The sequence below is a fragment of the Stigmatopora argus genome, chromosome 7 (genome assembly GCF_051989625.1).
Source record: "Stigmatopora argus isolate UIUO_Sarg chromosome 7, RoL_Sarg_1.0, whole genome shotgun sequence".
In the NCBI taxonomy this organism is placed as follows: Eukaryota; Metazoa; Chordata; class Actinopteri; order Syngnathiformes; family Syngnathidae; genus Stigmatopora; species Stigmatopora argus.
In genome coordinates, this window is record NC_135393.1 from 1,177,978 (window position 1) to 1,190,247 (window position 12,270).

General features: G+C 43.3%; 1 protein-coding gene across 5 annotated transcripts in view; it reads right to left on the bottom strand.

The window, feature by feature from the left end:
* Positions 1-12,270, bottom strand: part of LOC144076966 (lysine-specific demethylase 2A-like) — a 156,819-nt gene that overhangs the window by 97,574 nt on the left and 46,975 nt on the right. For 2 of the 5 annotated variants that reach the window (XM_077604363.1, XM_077604364.1), the window contains 2 exons: positions 10,375-10,553; positions 4,062-4,162 (listed from right to left, as the gene is read on the bottom strand). The exons of 1 other annotated variant lie outside the window; for it this stretch is intronic. In XM_077604363.1, coding sequence (XP_077460489.1) covers positions 4,062-4,162; positions 10,375-10,553 — 280 coding nt within the window. The remainder of the gene's footprint in view (positions 1-4,061; positions 4,163-10,374; positions 10,554-12,270) is intronic. 2 more of the 5 variants (XM_077604365.1, XM_077604366.1) reach the window with 1 other exon arrangement.

Genomic DNA, 12,270 nt, shown 5'->3' on the forward strand with positions numbered 1-12,270 from the left:
CAAAGCAAACAATGAAAACAAAGTTACAATACTACGTTAAGTAACATTACAATCTCTCGGGACAGATCCCCTCGTACAACCCTGTCCACAAATTAAATCAGGGGTCTGCAAACTGGTCCTCGAGAGCCGCTGAGGGTGCAGGTTTTTGTTCCAACCGATCCAACACAAACAGTTTCTGCTGAAACAAGAAACACCTGACTGCAATCCAATGATTGCACTTCTAAGATACCAGATTGGTGGAAAGGTTTCCTCTTATAGGTTGGAACGAAAACCCGCACTCACTGCAGCCCTTTCTGGAATAGTTTAGAGACAACTGCATTAAATGGTGTCAGCGTCCGTACTTGTGCTGTCAAGTGTACTGATGTTATTGTTGTTGGGTTTTTTTCCCCCACATGGGTCGTTCTTCTTCCTTCGAAAGTGAGTGAAAGCCCACATTTTTTTTCCACCTTTCCCAACCCATTGTTTCACTTTTACACTGATTCCGGAGTGCCGTCAATGGCAAATTGGCAGGCAGCCTGACTGTATTGTAAAGGTATGTATGTATTTATGCCATAACTGTCCGACTGGGCTGTACCTGGAATCATTTCATTGTACAATATACAAATTATGTACAATAAACCCTCGATTATTACGGATAATGTAGACCAGACATGGCTGCGATAATCGAAAAACTGCAAAGTAGGATCACCTACCTATTATTACTAACATACGACATGTTTTTGCACCTATACAAAAGTACAAGTACACAAGTGCAATTATCAAGAAGTGCATGTATTAAATATTACAGTTATAATCAGATGAAGACATATCTAAATAGAATTTATATATAAAAATATTGTAAATACTGTATTTACTCGCATATAAGACACCCGCGCGTATAAGCCGCACCCTTAAAATTGCCTTGAATTTTTTTAATTTTAAAATTTCTCGCGTATAAGCTGCCCCCGATTCCCAATTTTCAGATTCATATTCATGGTTTTAAGAGTACAAATGTGTTACTTTGAAGTGGAAATCTTAAGAAAAATCATCACAAGTGGTATTTCTGAGATACTGTATGAATCAAAAGCACATTATTAGGGTCAATAGCATAAGGAAGTTAGTATGCCTGTCTTTGTAAATGCAGAATATCAAATTATTCAATTTGAAAAAAGAAATAAGTCTATCTTGATGAGAACCTGAGGCTTTATAATTACAGAAATTAGCCATATTGCTTCTAATGTCAAACAATTCTTTCGAATCCAATAGTTGTCACTTTCGAACAAGAAATACAACAGGAAAAAAATCAAAGTGGAATTTTGTTTTATTTCGAAATTAATGCTACTCACGTCTGGCCAGTCAGAGCACGTTTAACTAGGTTTAGACGGCAGCGCCCTAGGTAAGATGACTGCGTCAGACTTGGGTAAGATGGCTGTACCCCGAGTGAGCAGTGACGGGAACGTGTTTTTTCACGTTTTATGCAAGATACGTACGTTTTTTTTCTTGAATTTCATTCATAGACGTCAAAATAAATTTTGTTATGCGTCGTCCAGGAGATCACTGGCCAGCCAGCCGCTCAGGACGGCTCACCTCTGACGCCCTCGGCTCGCTGTGGCTTCGCTTTTCAGCCTACATCCCCGCTTCGCAACGGAGAGGTGGCGGTGGCTCCAGTAATGATTCTTCCAAGACACATTGGAAGCATTTTAAACGACGATTCAAAAATCAAACAATGCTGGAAAAGGCTTGGCGTTGGCTTCATCCACGTGGGAATTTGTGCGATTCAGCAAGACCTTGTACTCCTCGGCCTTTCATAATGTTCGTTGCGACATTTTTCGTCTGCGGTGAAATTATTTGCCGCGTCATTCTTCTGCGGTGAAACTCTTCTTCGGAGTGTCATTCATCTGCGGTGAAATTCTTCTGAGTGCCACCCAATTCAGCGCCGAAGAAGAAGCGGAGCAATGAATTATGCCTTTTTTTATCTATTCATTCATTCTATCATCCATTTTGACATTTTTATGAACTTTTTTAATACTAGTAATACTTAATACTTAAAATAAAATCTGCGATGTACTGAAACCACGAAAGTAGAAGCTACAAAGTGGTGAAAGATCACAGTATATGTACAAAGATCATACAACTTTCAATTGAATTCAATTTTCCCCATGAAATGTAAATATATGTAACATGTAAGACAATAATTTAATGTGCTAATAATAAATGTAATACATATTTTATTGTTAATTATTGAGTTTCTACTCGTATTTTCTCGACTTTAATCTTGTAGTAATATTACAAAGTATGACTTTGTTCACTTGATATTGCGATTAAATATATGATTTTATTCTCATACTGTTATTTTTTCGCTCTTTATTTGTGCCTGTACATTCTGTCGTATTGCTAAAATTTAGTTCAACAAATGTTAAGGCAGGGTTTGAGCTTCATCAGCTGGTTACGTGTAAGATAAATAAGAAAAGGTATTGATTGGCCGCTCCCTCAACATTGGTGAAATCTGTTGCAGAAAGAAACTTTTGGAGACAGGGATAATGGTGGCAGATTTCAGACAGGATGGAATGATGGATTGTTGCAGGGAACAATTGAAAATTTTTGTTAAGACTCCAGCCAGCTGGTCAGCACAGGCTTTGAGCACCTTCCCAGGTACTCCGTCTGGGCCAGCAGCCTTCCTGGTGTTCACAGACCGCATTACCAGTCTCACTTCCTGTTCCCGGGACGTCAGTGTATTGCTGCAGGGTGGTGGTGGGGGTGTTGAGACTGGGTCTGATTTGTCAGTCTCAAAGCGGGCAAAGAAACGGTTCAATTCCTCCGCTAGTGAGGCATCTGCGTTAACAGACATATTGTTATTGTAGTTGGTAATATGTCGTATTCCTTGCCACATCTTCTTTGGGTTATTTTCTGTGAAGTGCTCCTCAATTTTCTTAGTATATGCTGCCTTGGCCTTTTTAATGCCTCTTTTCAGCTCAGCTCTGGCAGCTCTATATTTTATCTGGTCCCCTGATCTAAAGGCGGTGTTACGGCATTTGATGGGGTGCCTGTGTCTCATTGGTCATCCAGGGTTTTTGGTTAGGAAAAACCTGTATTCCTTTATTTATAGTGACGTTGTCAATGCAGTTTTTTATGTAAGAAAGTACAGAGTCTGTGTAGTCCTGGAGGTTGTCGTGTACAAAAAGTTCCCAGTTGGTGCGGGAAAAAAAGTCCTGCAGCTGAGAAAATGCGTCCTCGGGCCAAGTTTTTATTATCTTTATTTGTGGCGTTGTTTGCCTCCGGAGTGGAGTTTAAGCGGGGGTGAGAGATAGGCAGAGGTGATCTGATCCAGCTAGGTGAGGGAGGGAAGTGGCTTTATAAGCATGTTTGATGTTAGAATAGACATGGTCAAGAGTTTTGTCTCCTCTAGTATTACAATTTACGTATTGAATAAACTTAGGTAAAAGTCTTTAAACACGCCTTGTTGAAATCACCAGCGACAATAAAAAATCCATCGGGGTGGTCAAGCTGTTGTTTGTTTACAGACGTTAGCAGGAGGTTAAGTGCCGTGTTAACGTTAGCATTCTGAGGTATATAGATAGCCGTTACTATGACGACCGTTAGCTCTCTCGGTAAATAATAGGGCCTACACCGTATTGCCAATAACTCTAAATCCGGGGAACAGTGAGTGTCAATGATCCTACTGTCACAACACCATTCATTATGTATAAACATGCACAGTCCTCCTTTGCTTTTACCTGTTAATTCTTTTGAACGATCGTTCCGAAAAAGCGTTCGGCTAGCTAGCGATACCGCAGCGTCGGGGATATGCGGGTGTACCCACGTTTCTGTGATGAGAATAATATTACAGTTCCTAACAAAGCTGTTGGTAGCAATTCGAAGTTCCAACTCATCCATTTTGTGGGTGATGGATCGGGCGTTGGTCAAAAAGATGCTTGTATCATCACATTTTGCTTTGGGTCTATTCTTTTGGTTCTTAAAAAAATGAAGTTATACTGTTTCAGTAACGGACAAAATTCTTCAGCCAGCAAATTTGAAAGAATCCCAATTCAAACCTTTCTATCAATGATGATTTATTAGATTACCGTTGCACTTTGGGATATTGCATGTCACTGATGGAGTTGGTTGAGTCCCTCTCCTTCAGGTGACGGGGCCACATGTTGTCAATCCAATCAATAAGATCGAGCTAAAAAAGAAAATTTTGTTAAGAAAACTCTCTTTACAATAAAGTATTTCTTGTCAAATAGGCTATGGCCACATTGTGATGGCCGGAGGGTGTGCATGTCAATCACCACAGTTTCCGTTTTTGTTTGTTCCTATTTTGGAAAAACATTTTCACAAACTTTGAATACACTTCAAACCGCAGAAAGAAAGCTACCGTATTTTCACACCCATAGGGCGCACTTTAAAGTCTAAAATTCTCTCAAAAATGGACTGGGCGCCCAATCAGTCGGTGCGCCTTGGTTATGCACTAAATTCAAAAAAAATTATGACTATGACTGACTGGTTTCATTTCTTGCCGACACTGCTACTTATTGTGATCAACCCAGCAGACGGTCCTCCTAAAAATAGCCTCCCCGCGTATTCAAAGCATTACAGTTGAATCCATTCAAAACATCCCAGACCAATGGCATGCCAGTTCACATCCGTGTGCTTATAGCGCTTTTAACCCTCAAAACACTCTCAATACTCAAAGAAACAACACATTAGACCTATACAGTGAAAGCCCTGATGTGAATGACAACAGAATGCGGGTGTGAACACTTGGAAAATGGAATGAAGCCATGGATCGAACACGATATAACAGTGAGGAGAAACAGCTTTGCGAACTGCTTGGGAGTGCTCAATGTCAGATGCCATAGTAGTTCCACACAAACACGGGCAGGCAGCGGCACACGAGTTACGTGACAATTTGGAATGGATTGTCAATGCTTGGGCTAAAGTCCCAGCGAGCATTGTAGTTTGAGCTTTCATCAAAGCTCGAATCACTATAGGAAAACCCACGGTGACAACTCTGAAGGATCTGCGGAAGCAGTCCTTCCTGCAATGAGGGTGCAGCAGTCTATTGCTGAAAGTGCTTCGGAGGGACTCCACAGACTCATGCAGGGTGTGGGAGGTGCTGTCCATGATGGACATCATCCTGGTCAGCATCCTCTGGTCTCCCACTTCCTCCACAGAGTCCAAAGGACAAGCCAGAACAGAGCTGGCCCTCCTGACCAGCTTATTCAGCCTGTTCCTGTCCCTCTCCGTGCTCCCGCATCCCCAACAGACCACTGCATAAAACACTGTAGATGCCACCACAGTGTCGTAAAAAGTTCTCAGCAGTGTCCTGCACACTCCAAAGGACCGTAGACTCCTCAGTAGGTAGAGGCGGCTCTGGCCCCTTTTATACAGGGCATCTATGTTTATGGACCAGTCTAGTTTGTTGTGAACACCCAGGTACTTAAAATTCTCCATGATTTTAATGTCTGTACCCTGGATGTTCACCTGAGTGGTCTGTTGAGGATAGCTCCGAAAATTGATGACCATTTCCTTTGTCTTACTGGTCTTGATGTAGAGGTGGTTTTCCCTACACCAGTCAACAAAGGCTGTGATGACTCCCCTGTACTCTATGTTGTTCCCATCCATCACTCGTCCAACAATAGCGGTGTCGTCAGAGAACTTCTGGAGGTGGCAGGTGTCTGTATTATGTTTGAAGTCTGATGTGTAGAGGGAGAAGAGGAGTGGGGAGAGCACTGTGCCATGTGGGGCCCCCGTGCTACAAGCTACCACATCAGACATACAGTCCTGGAGTCTCACATATTGTGGTCTGTCAGTGAGGAAGTCAATGATCCATGCGGCTAGGTGGTTCCTTATTCCAGCCTCTTCCAGTTTCCCTCTCAGTGGGACCGGCTGAATGGTGTTGAACGCACTGTAGAGGTCAAAAAACATCATTCTCACCGTGCTTCCTGTGTTCTCCAGGTGTGAAAGAGACCTGCATCAGGTAGGTGGTAGCATCTTCCACACAAATGCCTGGACGATAGGCGAACTGCAGAGGGTCCAGCTCTGCATTCATCAGGGGGCTGAGGTGATTGAGGATGATTCTCTCCAATGTCTTGATCAGGTGAGAGGTTAATGCTACCGGCCTGAAGTGGTTTGGCTCCCTGGGGTTCGCAGTCTTTGGAACTGGGACCACACAGGAAGTTTTCCACAAGGAGGGGACCTTCTGCAGACTGAGGCTGAGGTTGAAAAAATGCAGAATCACTTTGCCAAGCTGATCCGCACAGTCTCTCAGTAGTCTGGAGCTGAGGCCGTCTGGACCGGTAGCCTTCTTTGCTTCGATCTTCTTTAGCTGTTTTATCACCTGATCGACAGTAATGCAGAGACCGGTGGAAGAGGGGGAGGAAGAGGAGGAGGAAGAGGAGTAGAAAGAGGGGGGAGAGTTGTTTCTTGTCTGGGGGGTCAGGGGAGTGGGGGCAGGACTGAATCTGTTAAAGAACTGATTCAGTTCATTGGCCCACTCCCTGTTTCCGGACTCCGGGTCTCTCTCACTGTTGCCTCCATGGCCCAAAATGGTCCTCAAGCTCCTCCAGACCTCTTTGGTGTTGCCTCTCTGGAGTTGGTTCTCTAGCTTCCTCCTGTAGATGGTCTTTCCCTTCCTTATCTCTCTCTTCAGCTCCTTCTGGACCATTTTGGATCATACTTCCCCATGTACTTTGCATTGTACTTTGTGCCTTTTGCTTTGTTGTTTTTAGGACCTTTGCGACCCGACTCCACCCGTCGCGTGGCTTGATTTTTTTTGTGCTAGTCCTGGACGTCTTTGGAGCCGTTCATGGACGCGGGATCAGCTGTGAGCAGTGGACGACAGCGCCGGGAGAAGAGGCGACGCTCCAGACCGAGCATTCCATCATTGTTTTGGGAGTGTGAGATATCTCCTCGGTCAGATGGGGAAGCTGTCGGTGCTTGCCGGGCAGCAACGGAAGAGTTGTGAGCTTCACCCCCCCCCATCCGCTGCTGCTGATCGGGTGATAGGACATCTTCAAGTCAGTCAAAAGCCTTTATTGTCATTATACAACAGCTGCGTACAAAAATAGTGGTGCTACTCCACAAAGTGCGTGTTTCCCAATAAAAACATAAATAAGAATAAGATAATATTTTACAATCTAAGATATTGCACATTGTTATTGCACACCCCGAAGTTATTGCACAGAAGGGATTGTGTGTCGTGCTAATGCAAGTTCAGAGCCCTGATGGCGCTGGGAAAAAAACTGTCCCTAAGTCTATTTGTCCGTCTTTTGTGAGACCTGTAGCGTCTGCCAGAGGGCCGCAGTGAATGCTCTTACATTGTCAATGCAATTACAAACTCACTCTCTCTCTCATGATTATAATTTTGAGAGCGAGAGATTACCTGGTTGATCGCTTTCAACAGTAAACTCTCTGTCTGTCTCTCTCTCTCCCTCTCTCTCTCTCATGATTATAATTTTGAGAGCGAGCGAACCCGTCGACGACGAAACGTCCGTTCGACGAAATGTCCGGCGGCGAATCCGTCGACCAAACGTCCGTTCGACGAACTCCGTCAACCTAACGTCCGTCGACCAAACGTCTTTCGACGAAACGACCGGGTACCTTCCTTGCCACATCTTTGGGTTATTTTCTGTGAAGTGATCCTCGTATATGCTGCCTTGACCTTTTTAATGCCTCTCTTTAGGTCTGCATTGGCAGCGTTGTATTGTAACTTGTCCCCTGACCCTGCTAACGTTAGCATCCGGTGGGATTTAAACAGCCATTACAATGACTACCGTTAGCTCCTTTGGTACATAGAAAGGCCTGCACAGAACTGCCAAGAGCTCTAAATCACGAGAACAGTGAGTGTTAATGATCCTTTTGTTGCAGGACAAGTCGTTGTGTATGTACACGCAACCTCCGTCGACCCCATTTCAGGAGTAACCTTGTCCCATTTCCGGAGTTTATCCGGAGTGAATGCGATTCATGCAAAATCGATACGCACTGAAGTCGCACAAGACAAATCATTCGTCAGAACTTGTAACTCGGATGATTCACAATGCACTCGTGTTACCGAATTCTTCCAGTTTACAGTGCAGTTGAATCAAGATGGTGGTAGCTGTAGCGATGGTGTGAATTTCAAGGCTTTTAAATTGGAAATTTGGTACTTTTTAGAACTGGTTGCTTCCCCAAAAATTTAAGTGACAATTTTTTGGGATTTCCGGAGTTTCGGGAGGCTGTCCGGAGTCCCGGAGTTTGCCTTGCATTTCCTGGTAAACTCCTGAAATTCCGGAGTAGTTGACAGCTCTGGATATTGTAGGTTTGTTGGTAATCTATTGTGATGGATATATCGCATCTCCTACCGAGAGTAATTAAATCCTGGCGACTGTAGAAAACTTTTGCCTCGCAGATGTTCGTAAATAACAATAATACTGAGAAAACAAAGCACCAAACTGGAGAACAAAGAGCCGCTGCACCCGTGCACGCCACCATCTTGAATTTATTCTTAAGAGGATCTAGGCAAGAGAGACGATCAGATACAGACTACGGAGGGACTGTGCGGATCGGCTTGAAAGAGTGATTCTGCATATTTACCCTCAGTCTTAGTCTGCAGAAGGTCCCCACCCTGCGGACTTCCTGTGTGTGGCTCCAATTTTTTACCTTGGTCTACAATGTTTCTGTATCTGTGCTTGCTACTGTCTAACTACTGCAACCAAGGGAATTTCCCGAATACGGGATGAAATAAAGGTCTACAGAAACTGAAAGCTGTTCGGGGGCTGCGTACATCAACTTTCATCTTAGATCGGTGAGAAAAAAAAATATTTGTGAATAATTTGGGGGGATTACTTAATTCCTGTTAATAAAACTTTGATGAGAACGATTTCATAATGTTAATATAGGTGACATAGTTTTAAATTAGAATATTTTAAGATAGTGGTGTGCCTTGAAATTTTTCAATGCAAAAAGTGTGCCGCAGCTCAGAAAAGCTTGCGAAACACTGATCAAGACAGCGTGTCCTGGGTCAGCCCCGGGCCTCCTCTCAGTGGAACGTGACCAGTACACCTCATGAGGAAACTCTAATCCAAATCCCCCCCTAGAAGACCAAGCTTCTCACCCACTCTCTAAGGGAGATGCCGGCTGAAATTCATTCCGGTGTCTTATATCCAGGATCTCGTAATTTCAGTTAGAACTACAGCTAGTAATTATTCTGGGTGAGTGTAGGAATGTAGATTGACGGGTAAAACAAGAGTGTTACCTTTCGGCTCAGCTCCCTTTCACCACAATGGACCGATACAGAGTCTGCTTTCGAGAGGCCAGTCAAACAAGACGCCACCACAAAATTCAGAGCTCTTATAAACTCTGAGTGGATCTCATCCACCTCCTGGGCTTTTGCCACCAATTAGTTATTTTTGTTATTTTTATTTTTTGAACCACCTCAGTGACTTCAACCCCAGAGATAGGAGAATCCGCTTCAGTGTCCCCGGACTTTTCTTTCTCAGGGGAAGGCGACATGTTAAGGCAGAGGTCGTCAAAGTATTCGGTCACCAACTAGCTACATGCTGAGACGATGTCTGCAACACCACATTCCCACCTTACACAATGTTGATGGTGTACGGAAACAAAATGTCAGGCCCCGGACCAGACTGGTGGCTGGTTGTGCCTGCCATCCATTCACAGGCACAGACCCTAATGACTCAAGCGCTACCAGGTGTGATTCATCAGCCAGTGAGGAGTATTTAAAGCCACCGAGAACATGAACACGCTGCTGGATCGTCTTAATCAGTTTACGGATCATGACCACGATTAGCCCCACGACCACGGACCACGATCTCGCTCCCACGTATATTGTAACCTTTGCTACGGACCCCACTACGTAATCCTCAGGTACCGACCTCCCTGCCACGACTAACGACTCACCTACGCTACTCCCTTTTGTGCCTTTGCCCGTCTTTTGGACGCTTTCAATAAACAGAAAGTTCCACATCCAGCTTGCTGTCCTGGCCTGCTTTGGGGTCCTCAGTCCTCGATCGTAACACAAAAGCAAAATAAAAATTTCCAAATCTGGAAAGACAAACCAGAAGCCCTGTTTTAGCCATTATAAATTATCTAAAGATGGGAAGTGAATGATATGGGTCCTATTCTGCCATAAGTGCTAAGCGTTGCACTGAACCATCTCTCGAGTACACACTACCAAGCTTTTTACATGCGGCTACAGTACTATATTTTCGGGGGGGTCATTTTGGATAGAACCGAAAACTAAATTTTTAGTGTCAGTTTTCATCCACCAAATTTTCTGTGAATTTGTACTAAATAAGTGTCAAGAGAAGCTCTATAAACCTAGGTCCAATGTGGCAAATAATAATCAGCGAAAACCTGGAGGAATTAAAGGAGGCAAATTTCCTTCTTTGTACACACCGTAGAAGGTCTCTTCACCAGGTTTTCCAGCTTTGTGTTGCTAAACTCCAGGCTGGTGGCATTGTAGAGCTTCTCTCGCTGAGGTGAAGATGTCTCATAGTACCGTGTCCACTGGGCCATGGACATCTCTAGCTCCTTCTGCGTGCTTACATCCATGACATCAATAATACGTCTGCTCCCTTGAGGAGAATGGGAATGGGGGGAAAAAGCTTAAAATATAAAATTGTTAACAAACTACTGACAGCTACTATCAAAGTTTCGATGTGTACTTTTTGGTGCATAGTGTGTGGTACAGAGATTTAAAATACTCACTGTACATGTGTAAAACTTAACTTGAGCCAATACATCTGTTATACAGAAAACATTTATTTTGAATAAGACCATTATAGACCATTAATTTTTCATATGTCTGGGCATACTGACAACCTCCCTGAGTACAGAGAGGACCAGTGTGAGCAACATCATAAATGCTTGCGATGGGCACACACCAGTATCACACCTACCATAAGCAGGTGCATGTCTACATATCGGTCATTCTTGGCCAATTGTTCCACTTATTAATGATTGAAATTCTCCGTAATAAGCGATAATAAACTGTAAAAACGCAACACGGGACATATTTACTCACATAGGGCGCGCTAAAGTCTAGTTTTTCTCAAAGTGGACGGGATGCCATAAGCCTTTTGTATGCACTAAATTCAAGATTCAGTAGATGTCGCTGTATGACGCTGAAAGTTTGACTGTCTGGATACCTTGCTTGCTGACGACACAATATTTATAGAGTGAAAAGGCGAAAGTGACAGACGCACGTGCCAATATCATGCTCAAAGCATGACAATAATAGCAGTCGATGATGCTGTTTTCCTCTGCTACCGAAATGGGTAAAACGAGATCGGTTTTACAAAAAAAACACACTATTTTTTTTCCCGTACAAAAGTTGTTATACGGCGTACACAAATTGAAATGATCAAAAAATGCATACCTAATTTTCTTGCATATAAGCCACCCGCTTAAAATTGCCTTAAAATCATTGAATTTTACAATTTCTCGAGTATGATTCACAATTTTCATGGTTTTAATAGGGAGTACAAATGTGTTACCGTATTTACTCGCATATTAGCCGCTTTTGTTGGACAAAAAAAATGATGAATGAATTGAGGGTACGGCTTATATGCGCATAAAAACACGACTTGCAAAAAAATGCAATTTGACGGCGCCGTGACACGATGACGCGACACGACGACGTCACTTCAAAATGACGCCCATGCGTGTACCGTGACGTCAAGACGCAAGCGAATGCCGATACGGTCATTTATTTCAATATAGAGAAAAGATAAACAGATAAAACCCAAAACTAAATTTATTTCGACATCTATGAATGAATTTCATGAAAAAAAACATAGCTTGCATAAAACGCAAAATGTTCCCGTCACTGCTCGCTCGGGGCACGGCCCTTTTAATGAGGTCGGGGCGCGGCCATCTTAGCGAGGTCGGGGCGCAGCCATTTAAGGGATGTTGGGGCGCAGCCATCTTAGTGAGGTCGGCGCGCTGTCGTCTAATTTTTTTTCGCCAGACGTGAGTAGCCTTGATTTTGAAATAAAACTAAATTCCACCTTGATTTTTTTTTCGTTTTATTTCTTGTTCGAAAGTGACAACTATTGGAGTAATTTGAACCATCGAAAGAATTGAGATCTTTTGACATTAGAAGCAATATGGCTGCCACAACATCTTAAACTTCTGGTAAGAAAATTGTAATTTCTGTAATTAGAAAGCATCCGGTTCTCATCAAGATACCGTATTTTCACACTTAGAAAATGCACCGTGTGATAGGGCGCAGTCTCATTTTAAAAATTTTAGACTTTTAAATGCGCCCTATAAGTGTGAAAATACGGTATT